At 43.0% G+C, this 23,829-nt stretch overlaps 1 protein-coding gene across 1 annotated transcript in view; it reads right to left on the bottom strand.

Annotated features, from left to right (window-relative positions):
- RP1 (RP1 axonemal microtubule associated) overlaps positions 1-23,829 on the bottom strand; it is a 209,597-nt gene that overhangs the window by 65,083 nt on the left and 120,685 nt on the right. The window contains exon 24 of the mRNA XM_055124422.1: positions 16,106-16,269. Coding sequence (XP_054980397.1) covers positions 16,106-16,269 — 164 coding nt within the window. The remainder of the gene's footprint in view (positions 1-16,105; positions 16,270-23,829) is intronic.

The following is a 23,829-nucleotide window of genomic DNA, read 5'->3' as shown; positions in this document are numbered from 1 at the left end:
AAAATTCAGTGTCAGACAGTTTGCCAAAAAGCAGAGTTCTGTACTAAGAAATAGTCAGGTAACCTCACAGAGAGAACTGACTCTGTGTGTGTTTAATGAGATTTACCTGAGATAAAAGGTGCATGGTTGGGGCTGGAGCAATAGTACAGCAGGTTGTGCATTTGCCTTGCACGCGGCTGACCCGGTTCAATTCCCAGCATCCCATATGGTCCCCTGAGCACTGCCAGGAGTAATTCCTGAGTGCAGAGCCAGGAATAACCCCTGTGCATTGCCAGGTGTGACCCAAAAATCAAACAAACAAACAAAAAAAGGTGTGGCACATACGCTGCCTGAGCCCATGTGCTGCTTGCACCCACGTGGCTGAGCACATGCGGTGCCCGAGCACATGTGTTGCCCACATCTCCTCTCTTGAAATGTGTACTTTCATGCTTTCGTGTCCAGTGCTGGGATGTGTGTAGAGCTCTCTCCACCCTTGGAGAAGCCTGGGTTCTCTTTTGAGCACGTTATTCTTACTGTTCTCTCTCCCACTTATCCCTTCCTCCTTCCCTCAGAAACCTCTAAATAAAATCTATTTACTTAAAAAAAAAAGGTGTATGATTCATTGGGAAAATACATACACACACAACACATAACACATATACATATATGTATATATACATTCAGATCTTCAATTAAAACTAGGTTTAGAAAAATCAAGACAAAAATACTACTTTCTTTTTATTTGCGTCAGAAATATTCTATAGAAGTTAAGATTGGTCTACACTCAGAAGAGTCAGGATTTGTCTTTCAACTCTCAACATATATCCTGTAAGGCTGTGCCACATGAATACACAGCTGGTACCATTAACAAATATCATAACTAATATATTAACAAAACACACAATGTTTAACGTACTTGTATAGTCCGGTTGTATGAAGTTTGGCAGTTTGGGGGTAAAATTCAACTTGCCATAGTTTCACAGGGTCTAAGGACAGTAGGTAAGGCCTTCTAACTTAAGAGAATTCACGTTATGAATAAAAATTATACCACTAGTTTGTTTTTATTTTCATCCATACGGTTGAAGGTTCACAGCATTGTGGGCGGAAAGGAGAAAGATTTCCCTGTGTGCTCCCACCACAGACCCTCCCCAAACCAGCATTCCTCGGCTGAGTGATGTTCCTGCCATCCCCATAAACTCATCATACTCCCCCAAGGCCCACAGTGCACATGACAGTTCAGCCTGCTGTTATGTACGCTGAGAGTTTGCACAAACGCATCAGAATGTGGATCCATCATTGTGAAGTCGCCCAAAGGACATTTCCCTGCCCTAGAATTGTCCCTGCTCTTCCTTCCTCCTCACCACCCACCCCCTGACAATCGCTATAGCTTGGCCTTCACCAAAACTTTGTGCTGGTGGAATTATGACATATGTAGCTCTATCCCCATTAGATTCATTCAGTAAAATTCATTTAAGACTCCTACATGCCAGGAGTTTTTTTTTTTAAGTACTGAATAATGTTCCAATAATTGGGTGTACAACCATTCACCTACCAAAAGGCTTTTAAGTTGCTTCTAAGTTTTGACAATTATGAATAAAGTGCTATAAACATACACGTGCAAATTTTTGTGTGCACAGAAGTTTTCGGTTTCTTTGGGTAAATACTAAGAATGCAAATGATGAAGCATATGGTAAAGTATGTGTAGTGATGTAAGAAGCTGCCAAGCTGTCTTCCACAATGGCTGGACCATTTTCTTATCCCTGAGTAAGAGTTCTTGCTGCCCCCTCCTCAGCACCGTTTGCTACCGTTAGTTCTGGGCCCTGCCATTCTGGCTGGTGTGTAGTGTCACCTCTGTTATTCTCATTTACATCTCTCTGATGGCACATCACGTGGACGTCTCTGCACCTTTCATCTATGTATCCTTGGTGAGGTGTCTATTCAGGACTTTGGCCATTTTTAATCATTATCGATTTTTTGAGTTTGGGGTTTATTTTCAAAAAAAATTCTTCCATGAGATTGCCATTTGCTAATATTTTCTTCCAATTTTTAGCTTTTATCCTCATTCTCTTGGTTCAATATTTCTTTTACGGCTTAAGCCTTTTGCGTGCACGTGGAAAAAGTCAGCAGCAGAGGTAAAGTCATGTAGGCTTTCCCTGTGTTACTTCCGAGAACTTTCAACTTCTGTGTTTTGCATTTAGGATTATCATTTATTTTGAGTTAATTTTTGTGAGAAAGGTAAGGTGTGTTCCAAATTCACTTTTTATTTTTTGGATGTGGATGTCCAATTATTTCAAAAGCATTTATTGAGAATTCATATCTTACTTTACAGCCTTGACTTCTTTAACAAGGATCACTGGACTGTTTATGTGGATCTATATCCGCATTCTCGATTCTTCTCCATTAATTTGTTTGATGATTCTTCTGCCAATACCACGCTGTCTACCACAGCTTTGCAGCAGCTGTTGAGTACAGGAGATGGCCTTCCTCTAATCTCTGATATTGTGCTGGATACCCTGGATCCTTTGTTTTTTTATGTCAGAATTGGAGTCAGCTTGTTAATATTAACAGAACTTTAGGAGATTTTTTCTGTTTGTTTTGTTATATTATTTAATTTTTTGCTTTGTGGTTGCATTCAGTAGTACTCACGATTTACTGCTGGTTCAACATCCAGGGATTACTCCTGGCAGGCTTGGGGGACCATAAGAATGTCAAGGATCAAACTGGAGCCTGTCACACACAGGCAAGCACCTGACCTGCTGTACTATCTCCCCACCCCAAACAATCTCAATTTTTTAAAATCAAGATTACATGAAATACACAGACCAAGAAGGGACAAACTTAAATCATGACAATATTGAACATTTCTACCCCAAAACATGTCATTTCTGTTTACTAAGTTCTCTATCAGAGAAAATGAATTTTTATATATTTTGTATGGCATCTCATTTTTTTTATTTTTAAATTAATTTTGTTGTAGACAAAATCCACAACTATTGATGCAGTCCTAGAGTTGAAATGGATTAGATAACAAAGCGTCAATATTAAATTGATAAGTATAAAAATCAATTTTATGTGAAAACTACTGTGTCTCGTGATGAGGTTAAGTCCTTGGCTCAGAATTTACTGCCATGTGTTGCTAGTTGTGTCTCCTATGTTGTGATTTGTGTGTGTGTTGAGTTTAGTTGGCTTCTATGTTACTTTCCCATGTAATTCGGTGTGTTCCTGTGGGAATTTCAGTAATGAGAATTTTGGCCGTGTCAGGTGCTTCAGACACCTCAAGGATCTATGGTCGGGGCCAATGAGTTGACATGGTGGGCATGACTGCCAGGGCTTCCAGAAGCAGAAGGAGAAAGGCTGTCCCCCCCCCCACTCAGAGAAGACACCACAGTTCTCACCCTGGGCACCAAAGTACGTGAAATTGCTCTCGGTTTGGCATCTCTGTAGAGAATATTAGTGAAGCGCTGAAATGAAGCCCTTGACGTAGCTTCGGCAGAGGAGAGTGCCTGTAGCTGGGTGTCTTCAGCATGGCAGGTACTCAGCCCGCCTGCCTCCTCAACGCGCCCTGGGGTTTGCAGTCGTGGGGACCAGTGAGTCCATGAATCTTAGCTGCTTGGCTTGCGTCTCCTCAGAGAATTAATCATGACTCGGCAGAGCAAAGCCAGCGGGTGAATCTACCTGTCAGCAGCTGTGGGAGGGGGCGTAGCTTTGGGGCCTCTGGGAGCAAGCGGGTGGGAGGGGAGGATAGTTCCTCAGCTAGATCTGATACATGGGACTAGATTCATCCTTCTTTATTCTATTGGGGAGCACTGTTGAGTGTGTTTTCAGATTCTACTTTTATACTGTTGACATGTCATTAAGCAATTGAGTGTTGTACATTAATCTTGTATCTTGCCCGCCTTGCTATAACTACCTATTATTTACATTTTTCTAATTTTTATAACAAGATAATCAAATCATAGACAATTTATCATCAAACAAATTATCATCAACAAACACAAAAAATCAATAAAAAACATCAACAAAAAAATCATCAGACGAGTTATCATCAATTTTTTCAATTTATCATCAAAGATAGGTTTATTTCTTCATTATCAATCTATATGCCATTATTTTATTTTATTTCAGTTGCATCTTAGTCAAAACTTCCAAAACACTGTTGAAAAGCAGTATTGAAGCAAGATATTCTTGTTTGTTTCTACCTTATCTCACTGGGAAAGTTTTAAGTTTTTCATCATTAAATTTGATGTTTGCTCTATGACTTTAGTAGATCATGTCCAGCAAGTCAAAGAAGACCTTCTCTGTTCCTAATAAGTAGGAATATCAACGATGTGTGTTTTAGGGGGTCAACAGCCTTTATTCCTAAAAGAAGTCTTTAACACCCATGGACAGTAGAGACAGGGCCAGGAAGATTGCGCCATAGTTGGCAGCCTGCCTCATGAGCTGGGGGAGAAGGTGGCCGGGATAGAGAAGGGATCACTGAGTCAGTGATGGTTGGAGGGGTCGCTCGGGATGGGAGATGTGTGCTGGAAGTAGATAATGGACCAAATGTGATAATTTCTCAGTGTCTGTATTGCAAACCATAATGCCCTTAAGTAGGGAGAAAGTAAGAGGGAACTTGTCTGCCATAGAGGCAGGGGGAGGCGGGGAAGGGGTAGGAATACTGGGGACATTGGTGGTGGAAAATGTGCACTGGTGGAGGGGCGGATGTTCGATCATTGCATGACTGAAACTCAAACATGAAAGCTTCATAAGTGTATCTCACAGTGACTCAAAAAAAATAAAAAGAAAAGAAAGAAAAGTCTTACATGTCCTGGGATGATTCATGTAATTTGAATCATCAGTCTGCTGATGGACTGGATGACAGAAACGGATTCTTTGCCCATTTGTTTGGGTGGTTTGGTTGGAACCTCCATGTTGGTGCCAGGAACCCAAGTCCGCTCTCCGAAATGTCCAGATGGAGTAGAAACCTGCTGACTCCCTGTGTGAGCCAGAGCTGTGGTGCGCAGAGCCATCTGGGCTGTGTGTGGCCGTGCTAAGGGCCATGTGATCCCAGGGAGCGAACTCAGAGCCTCACTCATGCCACCGAACGTGCATTCCACCCCTGTTCACTGCCTCCCAGGTCCCTACACAAATTGATTTTTGAATGTTGAATCGGCATTCTGTATCTGGGGTAAATTCCAGCTGATCATAGTATTTTTACCTTTTAATAGATTGTTGGATTAAATTTGCTAATATTTTACTCAGAATTTTTGCCTTTTATGCTCATCAGCAATATTGGGATGAAGTTTTCATTTCTTGTGATGTCTTGTTTGGCTTTGGAATGAAGGTAATGCTGACTTACTTAGTCAGGAAGTACTTTGTCTCCTCCTCCTCTCTAAAAAAGGCTGGAGAGAATTGGCATAGTTCTGTAATTAAATGTTTGAATGAACTCACCAATGAACACTTGTAGACCTGTGTGTTCTGCTCTAGAAAGTTACTTGTTATTTTTAAGTGCCTTTAATATGTAGTTATTCAGCTGACTTATTTTTGTGTGTGTGAAGTTAGATAAAACAATTTTCACTTTACTTCTTGTTTTTTTTTTAACTTCTATATCAATGAAAAGGCTGAAAGTACTAATTTATCTATCCATTTCTGGAGCCAATATTCAAATTTAGTGAAGGATGTCAAGAAAACAAAATTCTGCTGTAATACATATATTTAGTTTGAAAGACATCTTAATGGTAGTAATAAATAGCCAAGCAGATATTCAATTAGTATATAAATTCATTTATTGAAATAATAGAAGATATTTAAAAGGTCTTAGTAGAGAAAATCATGTTATAAAACCAAAAATTATAACTAAATAAAAATAAAAATTATCTGGGGCTGGAGAGATAGCACAGCGGGTAGGGTGTTTGCCTTGCACGTGGCCGACCCGGGTTCGATTCCCAGCATCCCATATGGTCCCCTGAGCACCGCCAGGGGTAATTCCTGAGTGCAGAGCCAGGAGTGGCCCCTGTGCATTGCCAGGTGTGACCCAAAAAAGCCAAAAATAAATAAATAAATAAATAAAATAAATAAAATAAAAATTATCTGGGCCAGAGCAATGGCACAGTGCTTGCCTTGCATGGGGCCAACCTAGGTTTGATCCCCTACACCCTCCATGGTCTCCTGAACCCCACCAGGAGTGATCCCTGAGCACAGTGCCAGGAGTAAGCCCTGAGCACTGCTGGGTGTGTCCCAAACACAGCTAAATATGTTTAAAAATTTTCAAAACTATAATCCAGATAATACAAAATTTTTTGAGTGCCCAATATTTATCTATCATTAATACAAAGAAAATTATCATTTTAAGGAACTTTCCAACATCTTTCCCTACGCAGCATTTGAAGGAGGGCATAATATAGATCTATCCTTTGACAAGTAGTTTTTGTACCTCTTTAACCTTCAGCACGTCCCATAGAACATCAGGTCCTTGTACAGGAGCTCAAATGATGCTCTGGGTCCTTGGCCGACTCCGGACCATCTCCTGTGAAGCAGGGCAGCAGCCACCCACTCTTTCTCGTGTTGCCCCACAATATCCAATTTAGTCTTTCAATGCTCCCAAAATTGTGTCCGTGTCTCTCTCTGATCTTCTCCATGAGTCAGTGAAGACCAAATTTGCAGAGAATCCTCTTCATCTATCAGATTCCCAAAGTAATATTTAAAATTGAATTGAGAACTGGGCTCTAATTATGCTAAAATATAAACCAGAGTTGCCAGTGAGCTTTTATTTTGCTATAATTGTTTGCAGTCTTGGTAGCAGAACAAGTTTAAGAAAATATAGGGGGGCTGGAGCAATAGCACAGCGGGTAGGGCTTTGCACACGACCAACCTGGGTTCGAATCCCAGCATCCCATATGGTCCCCTGAGCACCGCCAAGGGTAATTCCTGAGTGCAGAGCTAGGAGGAACCCCTGTGCATCGCCAGGTGTGACCCAAAAAGAAGGAAAAAAGGAAAAGAAAATATAGGCCATACTCAGTACAGATATAATTGCTACTGATTTGAGGAGTACAAAGGAAACCTGGGTGAAGAGCTGTGATTCTAAAGACTGAAAAAGTTCTTTTCTCCCTGAGCTTAGCAAACTACCTGGCTCTTACACAAGGACACTTCTAGAACATCCTGTTCCCAGCTGAAAGGCCCACTTATCCACATCCATGAAAGAGTTTGCGTTAGCCAGTCCCAGGAGAAAGCCATAGATTCTTCCTCTAAGTACCTGTAACATTTTTATCTACACTGTTGATGGGGTAACTAACTCAAAAAATTTATGGTAAGCTACCTGTATCGTGAGTATATATCCTTTCTCTTCAGTGCGATTGTTTTTTATTTTATAGTTCTACCCTTGTCAGAGGTTTCAGCACAGTGTTACAAATATTGCATCTGCTTAACTACAACAAAATAAACAATACCCTTAGAAGATCCCATGCTCAGAAAGAAAAAAACAATTAGACATTCTTAAAATGCTCTTTGAGAAACTGGATTTTAAAATTCTTGTTGAGATTTTTTTCCTGTCCTTCCTTTGATTGGGGTTTTCTGAGTTTTCTTCTACAAATTGACATTTGGATACAGTTCTCACTTTGCTCTTGTTCTAAGTATTAAAATCGTTGCTTTTAAATGTCGAATGATTTCCTTTGTGTTGAGGCATTGTTATTTTTCATGAGGGTGTGTATTTTATTTTATTTTTTTAAGGGTGTGTATTTTAGAAGAACAATTTCTCCTTTTCAATATATATGTTACTACACCACAAAAGTACCAACAACTCTCATCTCCGTTCATTGCTCCTCTTCTGTGCTGCGACGTCTTCTCTCCCCTGCCTCCCAGGTCCTCTCAGCCCCACTGTCTGAGTCCCGATTAGGTCTCCCAGAGTTTCTCCTGGCCCCTTGCTTTGCTTCTCTACATCCTAAATCCGAGTGAGAGCATCCATTACTTTCCTTTCTCCCAAATTGTTTCAGTCAACTTGACAGCCCCTCCAACTCCATCCGGGTTGTGATAAATGGTCTAATTCCATACCTTCTACAGCCTAGGAGCATTCCATGGTACATACAGACTGACTCCTTTTTCCAATTATCTTTCATTACATACTTGTTTTGTTTTCCAAACCGTGGGTATTGTAAATAGTGTTGCAAAGTATATGACAGGCAAATATTTTTTCAGTTAATTATTTCTGTGTTCTTTGGCTAGATACCTAGCAGTGAACCAGATGGTAGACCCAATAAAATATCAAGCATATTTTCTTATTCAAGAATCTTATCTAAATCAGGATATGCAGAAAATTTCCCAATTGTTTTAAGATTGTCAGAGAAAGCATAGTGTACTGTTATGATTTAGAAATTCTTTCTTGAATATAACTTTTATTTCTCTTTCTCCAACCTCAGAGAAAATGGACCATTGCAAATTTAAGTTTCTAAAGAGTAGGTTATTTGTCCAATGGCTTAATGAGCATTTAAAATTTCACTGTTAGCTTTACAGTGACAATGGCTTACAAAATCAAACTCTTAATAAAAAGGCAATAAATAAACCTGCCTACTCATATAGATATTCTTAGCTTGAATTTAGGGATGCAGAGAGCTGGGGTGTCATCCTTTCCCTTCAGAGCAAAGAAAACTTTTACAAACTCAAAGTTAGGAATTTTCTGCAGATCAAGTTTCCAAGATGTAAATTAACCCCAAATCTGGAGAGACAGATTTTGCAGGGAGAAAGCAAGGCCTAACGGGTTGCTTATCTGGGACAGATGCCAACAGATCTCATGCAAGACAGGCAATTAATTCACCTAGAAACTTCCAACAAATTGCTGAAGGCTAAACGTGAGCTGTCAGAAGATTATGTGTCTTCTTACAAAACTTTTCGTCAGGAATGCTCTAGAGTTGTGCAGAAAAAAATTAGGGAAATCGTTCAGGAGGATTCCCTCCCAGTGATGGTGAAGGGAAGAGAGGACATTTGCCACAGCCCTCTGCCCACACTGACTTCTCCTATCCCCTTTGCCAGAAGATCTCATCTTCAAAGGAAGGAGCAGTTAAATACGCACCTGAGGATGCTGTGGACAGTTACTGCTTTTGAAATGCAAGGAAAAGGGGGAAGGATGAAGTAGCTTGACTTTGGCCCACGAGCAGAAACGTGCTGATGCACCTCGTATCTGGAGAACAGCAGCAACGCTTGGGAACGCCCTAGCCAGGCACTCAGATTCTCAGTGCCTGAGCAAAAGGGAGGCTCCCGGCAGGAGACCCAGAAGACAGCCCAACCCTTCCCCAAAGCACTCACAAGCCCTCAGAAAAAAAAGAACAGCAGAATTCAGCCTGGAGACGTGGGACTGACAAAGCCCCTTGTGAATAGGAAACTCCAGTCACTCAAGAGAGAGCGAACAGTGGGACAAATTAGGCTGCATCCGAAGCAAAGGTATTAGTGGAGGAAGATGGACGTGTGACACGCTGAGTGGAACAATAGGCTTTTCTCCAGTCCCGCTGCTGGTGACATTTGCAAAAACACTTCTGAATAAATGAAGCTCGAGGAAGGTGCGCAGTTCTCTTGGCACAAACAGATTCTGCCTAGGTGCCTCCTGTTCTATTTAACATACCCAACTTAATTCTTTAAAAATTACAAGTCCTGGGGGGAAGAAAGACAAGAAAACCATGTTTTGAAAAGCAAGGGGAAAAGCCTTACTCTGAAGGGACAAAGCTTTAATAAAATCAAGACTCAGATGCAACACATTTAGAGGATTCATCTTAAAAGTTCGATTAGATCCAGAAAAGCCAAAAGCAAGAAGAAAGGGAAGAAAAAATAACGGGAGGAATATAAAGCAAAAAGTAAATGACAGACTTTAGTTCCCTAAATGTAACGGTCACTTTACATGGAGCCGGTGCAAATGTCGTCAGAGGACAGTGATTGTCAGAAGAGAAAAAAGTGATAGATTAAACTAAACTGTAACTAAACTGTAAGAAACATTTCGATAAGAGACCTACTTTAATTATAAAGACACGTATGCATTAAATATCTATGCATCAGAGGGCATTTGCCTTGCACTCCACCGACCAGAGTTGATCCTGGCACCCTGTATGGTTACCAGTTCCACCGCCAGGAGTAATTCCTAAGTGCAGAGCCAGGACTAACCGCTGAGCACTGCTGGGTGTGACCCTTCCCACACCAAAATTAATTAATTAATTAATTAATTAATTAAAAGATCTTCCAAATCAATTAAAAGATCTTCCAAATCAAAATATATATATATACACCTTAAATAGACTAAAATTGTTGGCATATTATCTTGCAAAGAATTTCTTCATAAAATATTGAATAAATATATATGGTATAGCATGAGACTTATTTAACTTTTTATTAAAATTAGAAGTTATTATTAATTTTACATAGCTCTGAAATGAACCACTTTGTAGTTTCTTATTTCATATTTTGCTTTACTTTATGATAACAAATAACACTATTAACGTCTTGCTGAGTTTGTATTTTTAAAAACATCTAAATGAATAACAATTTTGAAATATTCATTTTCATAATCCTATTATTTAGAGATCCTGCTAATGCAGAAAAAGCAAATCTGACTACTGAATATAATAATTGTATGTAAAATATTAATAGCTTTAGCTACCCAAGTCCAATAGAAAAATAGATTTACAAAATATATCATACACACTAAGGTTGTATATAGTAAGAGAAGATGAGGCTAAAAGTAAGAAACATATATCAAGTTGATGTAATGTTGTGAATCCAGAATATGAACAACTTTATAATTTATTTTTACTAACTTAAATGTCAACCAAAAGATAAAGAAAGGTTCCTGTATACATTTTGATAATTAAAATGTTCAAGTAACAATTCATTTTATCGGGGCTGGAGAGTACAGCAGGTAGGCATTTGCCTTGCATGTGGCTGATCCGGGTTCGATTCCCAGCATTCCATATGGTCCCCCGAGCACCACCAGCAGTAACCCCTGAGCATTGCCCGATGTGACCCCCCCCAAAAAAGCAAAAAAATACATTTTATCTTTTCACTAGTTTCTCTTTCAATTAATTGAAAACATACTTTAATATTTTGGTAGTCCTCCAATAAATAGCAATTGATATCTGCCAATAATAATTTTTGTTTTTAATGCTTATTCCTTTTGAGAAGATTCAGTTCTTCTGTAGAGTGGTCATTTGCTTCCTGTAGTTATTTCACTTTGATGTTTGTGTGGGAGCAACACCTGGCTGCTTGAGGCTGACTCCTAGCTCTGTGCTCAGGCTGAATTCCTGGGGGGGGCCTCAGAGGACATTATGCAGAGCCAGGGATTAAACCCAAGACTTCCATGAGCAATGCAAGCAGTGTATCTGCTGTACTTGATCTCCAGCACCGTTTTTATTTATTTTTTTTTTTGCTTTTTTTGGGTCACACCCAGCGATGCACAGGGGTCACTCCTGGCTCATGCACTCAGGAATCACCCCTGGCGGTGCTCAGGGGACCATATGGGATGCTGGGATTCGAACCCGGGTCGGCCGCGTGCAAGGCAAACGCCCTACCCGCTGTGCTATCACTCCAGCCCCCCGTTTTTATTTTTAAACAGTTCTTTTTTGGGGTGTTTTGGTTCCTATCGTTTTTTATATTTTTACCATGACAATTCTACTGTTTTTTTCCTTCTCCTTTTCATTCTCCTTTTCCTTTCTTTCATTCATTCCTCTTTATCTTTCTTTTCTCTTCATTTCTCTCCCTCCTTCTCTTCCTTCCTCCCTCCCTCCTCCCTTCCTTCCTCCCTCTCTCCCTTTCTTCCTTCCTTTCTTCCTTCCTTCCTCCCTCCCTCTCTTCCTTCCTTTCTTCCTCCCTTCCTTCCTTCCTTCCTCCCTCCCTCCCTCTCTTACTTCCTTTCTTCCTCCCTCCCTCACTTCCTTCCTTCCTCCCTCCTTTCCTTTCTTCCTTCCTTCCTTCCTTCCTATCTTCCTTCCTTCCTCCCTTTCTTCCTCCCTCCCTTCTTTCCTTCCTTCCTTCCTTCCTTCCTTCCTTCCTTCCTTCCTTCCTTCCTTCCTTCCTTCTTTCCTTCCTTCCTTCCCTCCTTCCTGTGAGCGTCACACACACAGGAGCATCTCTCTGGGTCACCGTGGTTAGAGTTGAGATGTTCTTGAAAACTTGTGTGTATTAGCCAGTGGGGAAATGGTGCCAGAATACTGTCTTCATTCAACATACTTTTTGTAACTTTTTCCCTCCCTTCCTTCCTCCCTCCCTCCCTCCCTCCTTCCCTCCCCTCTTTCCCTTCCTTCCTCCCTTCCTCCCTCCCCTCTTTCCCTCCCTCCCTCCCTCCCTTCCTTCCTTCCTTCCTTCCTTCCTTCCTTCCTTCCTTCCTTCCTTCCTTCCTTCTTTCCTTCCTTCTCTCCTTTTCTTCTTTCCTGGGGATCCTCCCAACCGTGTTCAGAGGTCTGAGCATCTTTCCTGACAAGACTCAGTCCCCGGACTGGATGGTGCAGTTTCCAGCCGAGCACCCAGGGCTGCTAGGGACCAGGCTGTAACCGGAGTCAAACGCAGGCCTCTCGTGTTACAGGCACTGCCTGGTTAATCTCTCTGCCCCTTCTCCTCTTTTAATAAATAAATGAGCCAATTAATTTGTGAAAGATGATTCTGTTTGGTCACTGGGGATCTGCAGCATTTGCAGTGTCCTTTGAGACAGTGGACTTTCCTGTGGACAATTGGGTTTTTTTCCTCAGCCGTGAAATAGAAGTTTTTTTTTTTTAAGTGACATCTACATTTGGACACTAAATTTTTATACATGAATTTTTAGTAGGAAACAAGTAGGGTACAGGGGATGCGGCTCACTGGTAGAGTGCTCAGCTTGTATATTGTAAAGTTGAATTTGGTTCCCCGAGGGAGGGAGGGAGGGAGGGAGGGAGGGAGGGAGGGATGGAGGGAGGGAGGGAGGGAGGGAGGGAGGGATAAAATAGCAGAGCTAGCAGCTAAGTGAGGAAGGAAGGAAGGAAGGAAGGAAGGAAGGAAGGAAGGAAGGAAGGAAGGAAGGAAGGAAGGAAGGAAGGAAGGAAGGAAGGAAGGAAGGAAGGAAGGAGGGAGGGGAAGAAAATAATAAAAGAAGAAGGAGAACGAAGATTTAAAGGGAAAGGTTGCAGAAAGTGTGTCGAATGAAGACAGCATTCTGGCACCATTTCCCCACTGGCCAACACACACAGGCTTCCAAGAGCATCTCAGCCCTAACCAGGGTGCAGAGGCCCAGAGAGACGCTCTTGTGTGCGTGACGCTCTCCCTGCCCTGCCTCGGCTCACTGGCCTCGCCCCCTCCGCTCCCCCACGCCCACCTCCAGACAAATTTCCACACAGAACTTCCCCCTTGCTGCCAACGTCCAGCTGTCCCCCTGGTCCATTCACCCCCCAAGACATCATAAACCCCACCTCTTAGAACACTAACGTGTCCGTGCCGCAGGACTAGAAAGACAAGAATGTGGATGCTTTACATAAAATATTTCCATTTTCGACTCTTTCAGTAAACATGATAAATCATCAAATATAGTTGTCCCCATTTTACAAGTGAGAAAATTAAAGCTCAGAAATGTTACGTAGTTTATGCATATTATTTAGATAGAAAAGATGAGACTCAGAGCTCAAATATGGGTGCTGTAGCTCCTGCTGATATAAATTATTTCTTAAAAGGAAAAAATGCACGGTGAAATTCAATTTCTGCACCTAAAATTACATAAAAATGATTGTGCAAGTGTCCTGTGAGTGCAAACAAATATTAAACTTATTCATCTACAAAATTAACTGACTGTATACAATAGTAAACCAGAAGCAGGAAAGTACTTTGTAGGGGTGAACAGTTTAACCACTCTCTTCTCCCAAATAATGGGGAGTAGTATTTAGTATTTCAATTTGCAAAAACGTAATAAAAACCTTGGCAACTCTCTGGGCAGGTTTGGAAGTAAACAATAGCCCTGGCAGCCGGGGGCTGCCTTTGTGGTGCCCTCCGCCCCCCCCCCCCCCCCCCGCCCAAGGTGGTAATGATCACACATTCAAAAATGAATGCCCTGAGAGAAGACAGCAAAAATTCAACCATTTTCAGCAAAGTCATTTTCATTAAACTTTCTGGCTTTCAAGACATAGTCACAAGCGTCTCGTCAACATCAGTTCATGGATAAAACAGCAGAGCTAGCAGCTAAGCGAGGTCCCACGTCTGTGGTGAGAGCTCAACTCTGCTTCCTTCCTTCAAGCTGTCTGCTATACCGGACACCGCTTTCATCTTTGCCTTGGTCAAAGGATGAGGTTTCATAGTTTTCAGCATGAGATAAACACACTTCAGAGTCCTTCTAGAGCTCTCTCTGCACAGCTATAGAAAAGCTTTACCAAAAGTATCCCGACATCCTGAGCTCTCTTTCCAAGCTAGAATCCTCCTGCTAGCTGTACCATCTTCCAAGCTCATGTCCCTGAAGACCTATGAGTGAGTCTGAAGAATATTACAGTTGTCCCACATTGCTACCTATACGACATGAACCACTTATGTAAGTGAAAGTTTCCACAATCTGACAACAGCGAGATCGCCAAGGTTTCAATGACATCACTTGGCTAGTCTCACTTGGACACGTCACATATTTTAGGTCCAAAGTCATATTTACATCATGTCAGATCTTATTGCTCTTTGTCAAATTATAGAGATCAGAAGCACAAATAGATTTAATGGGGAGAGAGAAAATTCTGTAAAATAGAGCAAAATATAAAGGTTAAACAGGAGAGAGCAAGACTTCTGGCATAGTGAAAAAAGAAAGAAACTAGGCCAGAAATATGTTCATGTTCATAAATAGTACTTACAATAGCAAAGTCCCCAAAGAGATTTTAATGTCCGGTAATGACCAAGTATTTGATTTGCCTATGGTAAGTTTCATATATTCAATATTTTAATCAGTAAAAATCATCATTAAGAACACTTAGAGCCCCCTGCATAAATAAGAGATTACAAAATTATTTATGCACCAAAATATAAATAGCACTCATTATTCAAACATTCCACTCACTACACTAACAACTCTACATGGATTTATTTATTAAATCCTCTTGAGAATGCTTTCACATATGGGTTATTAATGCATACATTACTCAAGCAACTTGTCTAGGTCACCATGCTAGGAAGAGGCAAAATCAGAATTTGAATTGTAGCCAACCAACTTCTCCGTTTGAGCTGTAGCCAATCAGCCAACTATGTGGCGCCATTGGGCTTCATTACCTTTCTGATACTGTGTGCAGTATCCCAGCATGATAATTCAGAGGTGTGGATAAGTGCTAGAAAGAAAACATTCCAAACTGAGGGACAGAGAAACGCTCCCAAGATAGATGCATTGATCTATCTGGCTTGATCCCTCGTTGCACACATTTCCTCAGGCACTGCAGGGCAGAGACCCCAGGGGCCCAGATACCTTGAGGTGACCTTCGAATCCCCAACACGGCAGAGTCTGAGCAACACCAGAGTCTAAGCAAGACCTCCTGGGCCTTGTGGCCGAGACTCCTGTAGAGGGGACAAGGTCTCCTCAGGAATGCTTAGCAGACCCTCCTCCCCCAAATACTCTGAAGCCTCCCCAAATATTCTGGAAATATCACTTCCCAAACAAAACTCAAAAAAATATTTCGACTCTTGATGGCAATTTAGGGATGAACTTTTCTACTCTAATATTTAGGGTTTTGTTTGTTTGTTTGTTTGTTTGTTTGTTTGTTTGTTCTTTGGCTTTTTGGGTCACACCCAGAGATGCTCAGGGGTTACTCCTGGCTTTACACTCAGGAATTACCCCTGGAGGTGCTTGGGGGACCAAATGGGATGCTGGATATTGAATCCGGGTCGGCTGCATATAAGGCAAATGTCCTCCCGCTGTATCATTGCTCTGGCCCCTCTATTCTAATTTTTAAACATTACAAACTATACATCACAGGTTGCCCTTATGCAAATAAAGTGGGAAAGGCCCTGCCCCCATCAAGCATATATTTTCTGTTATTAGTCCTGGTTCCCAAAGCTCTAAGGATAAAAGATTCATGATTACCAAGAAAATGGAAAGCAAATGTAGTGCCGAAGCGAACAACCAAAATTCCAGCGTGTTATGCTGGTACTTCCTAGGAGACCCCAGCAAGCGATCGGTAAGTATAGGCCTCACCTTGAAAATATCTGCGGCGTTGGGGGTAAACAGCTGGTACTTTCCAGACCCCAAAATAATGGGGCCTGAGCATCCCGTTTCTCCATAGACGTAAAGGGATACTGTCGCTGTGGTGCCCGCGTCCTCGTAATCTCCAGTGAGAAGAGTCACCCTCCAATCTCCTTCTGCAAAGGAAAAAGGAACGCTATGACCCAGAGAGCCAGGACTCAGTACCACTTACTTAACCCCAGATGGCGAGCTGGCCAAAAACGCAATTTTTGTTATTTTCAAAGGTCCCCAATGCACATACTGTCTTGTCTTTTTTTTTTTTAGATTTAAAAAAATAGGATAACGACCTGCCACAGCTCAGAACGCCTGATCTCTCAGTAACTCCTCCTCAAAGAGGTTTCTCTTTAACTCCACATATATACACCATATGAAGTTTATGTGTCTGTGTGGACATTTTCTAATATCTCTAGCCACTTTAATTAAATGTTCCTCGAGTAAATTTGACATCACAACACATTCGCTAAGCCTGAAAGGAAACCTCTACACAAAATGCCAGAGGAATAGCATTCACAGAGGGCACATTCCCTGCTTCTACCCGCTAGCAACTTCTTTTTAGGTGAGAAAGCAAGAAACATACTTTTTTAACATACAAATAGAAACCTGGATGCGTATCAAAGAAACTTTCAGGATATTCTTACAGGAAACCTCCCTCTTGTGCTCTGATGAACCACTCAAGGAATTAAAGAATTTCATTCCAGTTTTTAAAATTATTTATTTCTTGGCAGTCATGCCACACCTGGGTAGAGCACAGGGGCTGTTCCTGGCTCTCTGCTTGGGAGAGATCAGGCGGCATTTAGGGGGTCGTGTATGGTGCCTGGATTCAAACCAGGGTTGCAGGGAGTATAGCTGCACGAAAGGCAAGTTATCCTTGCACCATCTCTCTGGCCCACCATTCCATGGTTTAGATCTTCTTTTCTATCTTATCCTAACCTCTTTTTCTGTCATCAAGGACTGCCCTGGGATTTTATATCACATTTTCTTGGAGACATAGAGAAGAATTTAGGTGTGCATGGGCTTTAAAATCTTACTATAATAGAGACAGATAAACGAGCCACTGATCTACATACATCCTTGTACATGCACTCAGAATTAGCGTGTCACCGCACTAGGAGCCAAGGACGGAACAACTGGTGAAATGTCTTCAGTGATTTTCCAGTGGAGGTGGGGACGGGGAAAATAACCTTCTTTTCTGCCATTGGATAGCACACAGATATCATGCAATATTTTCTAGAAGATAATTTTTTAAAAGATCACTTGACCTCAAAGAAGAACCAACATTCTAACACACACAAAAAGAGCCAAACATGTATTTGCAGATGACAACAAGGAAGACTCTGTGTTTATGATTAAACTTTCCACTGTCTGAGAAACAGTTCATTTTTATCAGAGCTAAAAATATGTTTATAGCCCTGTATTGCTTGTTATATGTGTCACAATCACAAGCTTTTTTCTGCAATTTTCAGGGTGTATTTCACTTTGCTGAAGAATAAAAAGAAATGAGATCAGACATTCTGTCTTTATGTTTCTCTTTTCTCTCTCCTGCAGCTGGCATCTTCAGCCCGGAGTCACAAAGTTACTGTCACCTGTTAACTCTTTCGGAAAATCACTTCTATGATCCCAAAACTCCCAAAGGAACAGCAAGAATGTCTAGTAATTGAAGTCTAAATATTTATCTTATACTCACCAGCATTTTGAAAGGGTTTTTTTATCTTTTGTTGTATTGTTGCTGTTGTTGTCAGCCACATGCAAGGCAGTCACCGTACTCCTTTGCTATGGCTCCAGTCCCTAAAAGACTTTTTTAAAGCCTGTTGACCATGCAATAATTCACTGTTGACAATCTACCTTGAACCGTCCATTTCATTACTTTTGTCAGCCCTCAAATTTAAATTTGGGGAGATACTATATTAGTGGGCTGGAGCAATAGCACAGTGGCAGGGCATTCGCCTTTCATGTGGTCGACCCGGGTTCAATTCCTCAGCCCCTCTCAGAGAGCCCGGCAAGCTACTGAGAGAACCCTGCCCGCATCGCAGAGCCTGGCAAGCTACCTGTGGCATATTGGATATGCCAAAAACAATAATAATAAGTCTCTCACTGAGAGACGTTACTGGTGCCCGCTCCAGCAAATCGATGAGCAACGGGATGACAGTGACAGTGACTATAGTAGTGACCTCTGTTTGGAAAAGTTCTGCTACAGAAAAAAGAAACCTTTTTGTGGAAACTACATACCGAGGCTTATTCTTCATCTGTATTGAAACATTTAAGTGTTGACCAGACAGGGGCCGGAGCGGTAGTACGGCATCTGGGGCGTTTGCCTACATGCAACCAGCCTGATCCCCAGTCCCCCATCCGCTACCTCAAGCCTGCCAGGAGTGATGCCTGAGTGCAAAGCCAGGAGTACGCCCTAACCACCACCAGGGGTGCCCCCAAATTAAGAAACAAACAAAAAAGTCATCTAAGTATATTCTACAACAGCTAGATAGAAGTTTTAAATAAAAATTTTTACTTTTGTGAGCAAAATAATTTGCTGGAATTTGGATTTGAAATATATGCTCCCTCTTTTATCTTTTTTGGCTGCTAATGCAACCAGTACATATGCGATTAATTAGTAAATCTTGAACTGAAGGAAATGGTGCTCACAGGAGCCAATCAATATGTTTGCTAGTTTATTTCCATATATTAAGAGTTCATACTAGGTGCAAGCACTGTGATCCAAATCCAACCAGGTACAAGGACTGTGAGCTACATCCAACAGTTCCCTAAGAAACCGCGTGAGTCAAATTATCAAATTCGAATAGGCAGAATTTATAGATCTTAACTAATACCATTTGCTAGTGGACCGCTAGCAAATGGCTTACAGGCAAAACACTCTTTATATGGAGAGGGCCGACAAATCATGGGTCACTAGACAAATCCACCCTAAATATTGGCATGTTTTTGTAATTAAAAAATTTTTTTTTGCTTTTTGGGTCACACCCGGCGATGCACAGGGGTTACTCTTGGCTCTGCACTCAGGATTCACCCCTGGCAGTGCTCAGGGGACCCTATGGGATGCTGGGAATCGAACCCGGGTCGGACGCGTGCAAGGCAAATGCCCTCCTCGCTGTGCTATCGCTCCAGCCCCATGTTTTTGTAATTAAAATTTTATTCATCTCTAGTCACTCCGGCCCCTATCTTGTTAACTTTTAAATGTTTCAACACAGATAAAGAACAAGCCTCAGTATGTAGTTTTCACAAAAAGTTTCCTTTTTTTTTCCCGTAGCAGGACTTTTTCAAACAGAGATCACTGGTCTACTATCTCCCTGGATTTAAAATTTTAAAACACAAAATTTTATGTTTTCGCTTCAGATGTTCGCAAGCCACAACCGCCAGGTGAAGAGTCGCAGCAAATACCCTGCGAGCAGCAAGGCTTAAAAGGTGTAGCTCAGCATCTGGCTCTGGAGTGTAAAAGTCCGCTGCCTCCTGCCCTAGATAACGGATGTGACTCAGAATCAGCCCCTGCAGGCTGCACTAGGACACACGCTGGCTCCGACTTAAGCAAAGCGGGGAAAGCTATTAAACCCCATTGAGTTCCCAGCTTATGTCACACTTTTCAGTTTTGCCTCCACTAATCCATAAATATCAGGTCTATTTCACAAGGCAGCCTGAACAGACAGAGCGACTTTGCTGTGCCAGATTTGCCTTATTTAAAGATGGCCTCACTGATATCTCTCCACCCACACGCTCTTTCGAAAAGTGATGGCTTTTCTGCTCTAGAGGAAACGAGAGGGTGCAGGAGCCAGGGAACGTGCTTAGCTTGCCCCTGACCCTGAAAAGCTGTGACACAGCACTGGCCCCGGAGCCCTGCTGGGCACAGCCCTGGAAGCCCCTCGCACCTCCAGGACCACCCACAGCATCTCGGACCCAAGGAGTGCCACCTCCACCAGCCCTGAATGCGCCTGATCTTCCAACCTGACTGGGCCAGGAATTTCCAGAAGAGTTCCAGGTTTTCTGACTTCTCAGGAGACCCAAAAATAAAAAATAAAAATAAAAATAAATGAGCAAAGTCTGTTTGCCCTCGCCTCCTTTGAGTCCGCACTGTCCTCCAACACCACAATGCAGTAAGCCCAGTCCAGGTTTCTGACACAGCCCTGTCCGGGTCAGCCCAGGTCTGCTATGGCACCATTTCTCGGGGCGTTCCTTACCTGACCCGAGAGCCAGGCTGTGGAAACCCAAGGCCCACCAGAAGCCCGTGCAAGTCCCTCCCGCTGCCTCAGCCTCGAGAGCTGACAGCGTGGAGAAGTTTCTTGGAACCCCAGCCCAGTCCTATCTTTAATTGTCTACAAGTTCAGAACCAACTGACGAACATCACTAGAGAGTCCAGGGAAACGTCACCTAAGTGGCCCGTGGCAACCTCCTGAGAGAAGAACGATAATAACTAATCACTGTTCCAGGCTATTTTGATAATGTACGGGAAGTGACTTGAATATCTCCATATGGAGGGTTCTGTTGCAGATAGTGAGCACGTATAATATTAATCCAGAAGAAATGTGGCCTGCCTCAGATATTTCAGTAGTATTAAGAATGTCTTTTTATTATCTAACCCAAGAGTGCCATTCTATTTTTCCTGTAAATTTTGGATGGTCTTAGTAAAGACCAGAGACTATAAAACAATGCTCCCAAAAGCGCATGGCCACATTTGTGGCCGTGCAACCTCTTATAGCCTAGTTCTTTTCAGAGAGCCTGGCAAGCTACTGCGAGCATTCTGCCTGCATGGCAGAGCCTGGCAAGCTTTCTGTGGCATATTCGATATGCCAATACAGTAACAATGATAAGTCTCATTCCCCTGACCCTGAAAGAGTCTCCAATGTGCACCACTCGGAATAACGAGTAAAGAGGCTGCTTAAATATCAGGGCTAGGGCGAATGGAGACATTTCTGGCGTCCGCTTAAGCAAATCGATGATCAATGGGATGGCAGTGATACAGTGATAATGTTTCCAGGAACTGCATTTTGGGGAGTTTCATGTGTGACAAAAAAAGTGGAGCAGCAACTTGAAAATATGTGACAGGCAAGTGCCGTCACATATATTGGGGCTCAGGAGAGAATGCAATGGTTTGGGGTGCATGCCTTGCGCACGTGGGGTCCTAGTGGATGCTTCACCCTGACGGTCCCTGGTTCCTCACGCACTCCAGCACTGGCAGCCCTGCACCACACTGTCTGGGCTGGTTGGCACAGCAGCACTGCCAGGGAGTGGTCCCACAGCCCCCCGCAAAGTGCTTCATTAGGGGCACCCACACACACAGCCCGAGAATGATTTTTCTATTATATTTTCACTAATACATACCATTCATGTTTTGCACCTTCATTTCCCAGGTATAGGGAAGAAATGGGTGGCAGGTTAAGTAGATATTAACCTTTTCTGGTCCAAAGCTTTCTCTAACTGAGCGTTTAGTTTCAGAAGGCACAAGTAAGTTCATTGTCACTGTCATCCCGTTGTTCATCGATTTGCTCGAGCGGGCGCCAGTAACGTCTCCATAGTGAGACTTGTCCTTACTGTTTTTGGCATATCAAATACACCATGAGGAGCTTGCCAGGCTCTGCTATGCGGGCGGGATACTCTCGGTAGCTTGCTGGGCTCTCCGAGAGGGGCAGAGGAATCGAACCCAGGTCTGCCGCATGCAAGATGAACGCCCTACCCGCTGCGCTATTGCTATTTCTGTTAAACTAAGTCCTTCTGGCTAGTAAAAGTTCAATAGCCCTTGTTTGGTTTAACATTTGACCTTTACCTTACCTTATATTATGTGGGAAATCATCTCCCTAACAAACAAACAAAAAAAGACCGAGGTCCCCTAGGCAAAAGTCTTTTAGGATATAATTGCAAGCAAAAAAAATGAGCCCAGGGAAGAATAGAATGAAACAGTTTTGGGTCTTTGAGATGTGGAGGATAACACAGGTGGCAACAGAACAGGAAGCTGTCATGGCGTCACATTTAAGGCACCTGCAGATTGCCTCAGCTATGACTCTCTCATACTCGTCCAGTGGCCCTGCGGCTCGGACAGTCCCTGTGTGTTTTTCTGATTAAGTGTCAGTCTTATTCTCTGCTCCCAATCCCCACTGGGCAGAGGTCAGAGTGCAGAGCCAGGAGTAGCCCCTGAGCAGCTCCGAATGTAGCTCAAATCCTCCCCTCCACAAAAACCCCTGCAATCCTCCCGGCTTTCGACAATAATCCATAGAGAATGCATAGGTAGCTGACTCTGTTTAGCTATGAAAATTGACCCCGCTCTTGACTATAGAAGCATCTGCTGTATCCGGGCCCACTGAATGCGAATGCCTAAAGAAATTCATGTCAGTTAGGTTTTTACACTGTGATTGCTAGTTGAGCATACTGAGGGAAGATCACAAAGTCGAAAATCACCATGATGCACAGTGAAAACTTGGGGAAAGACAAGCTTTGCCTGATGGCCCAGCGGAGAGTAAGCACAGACTGGTGATGGTCACCTTAGAAGGAAGGTCGGGGAATGCCCTGCCACAGAGGCGGGGTGGGGTGGGGGGAGGACGGGGTGGGGGTGGTGGGAGGGATGCTGGGACCACTGGTGGTGGAAAATGGGCACTGGTGGAGGGATGGGCACTTGACCATTGTATGACTGAAACACAAGCACGAAAGTTTGTAAGTCTGTAACTGTACCTCACAGTGATTCACTAATAAAAAAAATTTTTTTAAAAAGAAGATGAAGAAGGGAGAGCATAGGAGAACCAGGAAGAATGGGAAACCCAAAGATAATGCATGCTGCCCAGCCCCCTCACACACACACAGTACTGAAGATAAGTGGGTGGAGACAGGTATTTATGGAGACGTGAAATGTTTGTTCTACTCTTAACTGGAGAATCTGTAAGTCTAAGATTCCTTCCGTTAGGCACCTGAGTCTGGCAGATCCTTGGGTGTCCCAGAGCCCTCTAGGGTATCCCCAGAATCTAGGTGGTGCGTCTCTACATTCCTTCCTTTCACATGTCCTGGGCGCCTTGAAGAGGTCAGAACCAAAGCAAGTGTCTCCATCGGTGGATCTGTGTGGATACTGTTGCCATAGGTCTGTACTCACATGCCCGTGGTGTGCCTGTGATGTGCCCGGCTCCCCGTGTCTCCTGGCCTGATGCGGGCTGCCCACAATCCCTCAGCACCGCCTCTGTCCCGGGAAGCCCTTTCTCACACAGACACGCTCCGTCACTGCCCTCCCACTCTCCACGAAGGCTCCTTCCCATTCCAGGTCTTTGCCTGAGTCTGTCAGAAAGATCTCTCTTCCACGATTCTCTCCACCCTCAGTCTCCCCAGGTGGGAGTCTGGCTTTCAGATTCAGGTGCCCACGTCCAGCTTGAAAGTGAGCACCTCTAAAGGCACCTTCAGAGCATCCTTTCCTGTAACTAGAGCGAGTCCATCTCCAGGTCTGTGAGGGATTCGAGAGCACTTGCAGCTCTTAGGCATGAGGTAAGTTCCTCTCTCTGTCCCCCTCCAGCCCCTCCTCCAGAGGCACCCGGCTTATAAATGCTGCTCGATTTGCTTTTGTTTTGGAGGGCATGAAGCCACATCTGGCCTTGCTCAGGGCTTACTCCTGGGTCTGTGCTCAGGAGGAGTAAGCCCTGAGCTTGGCCTGGTATGGCCCAAAACACATACCTGTATTCTGTGGTCACAATATATGCTATAAT

This window comes from Sorex araneus, chromosome 2 (assembly GCF_027595985.1).
Source record: "Sorex araneus isolate mSorAra2 chromosome 2, mSorAra2.pri, whole genome shotgun sequence".
Lineage (NCBI taxonomy): Eukaryota > Metazoa > Chordata > Mammalia > Eulipotyphla > Soricidae > Sorex > Sorex araneus.
Note: the sequence above shows the minus strand (reverse complement) of the source record. Positions and strands in the feature narration are given on the sequence as shown.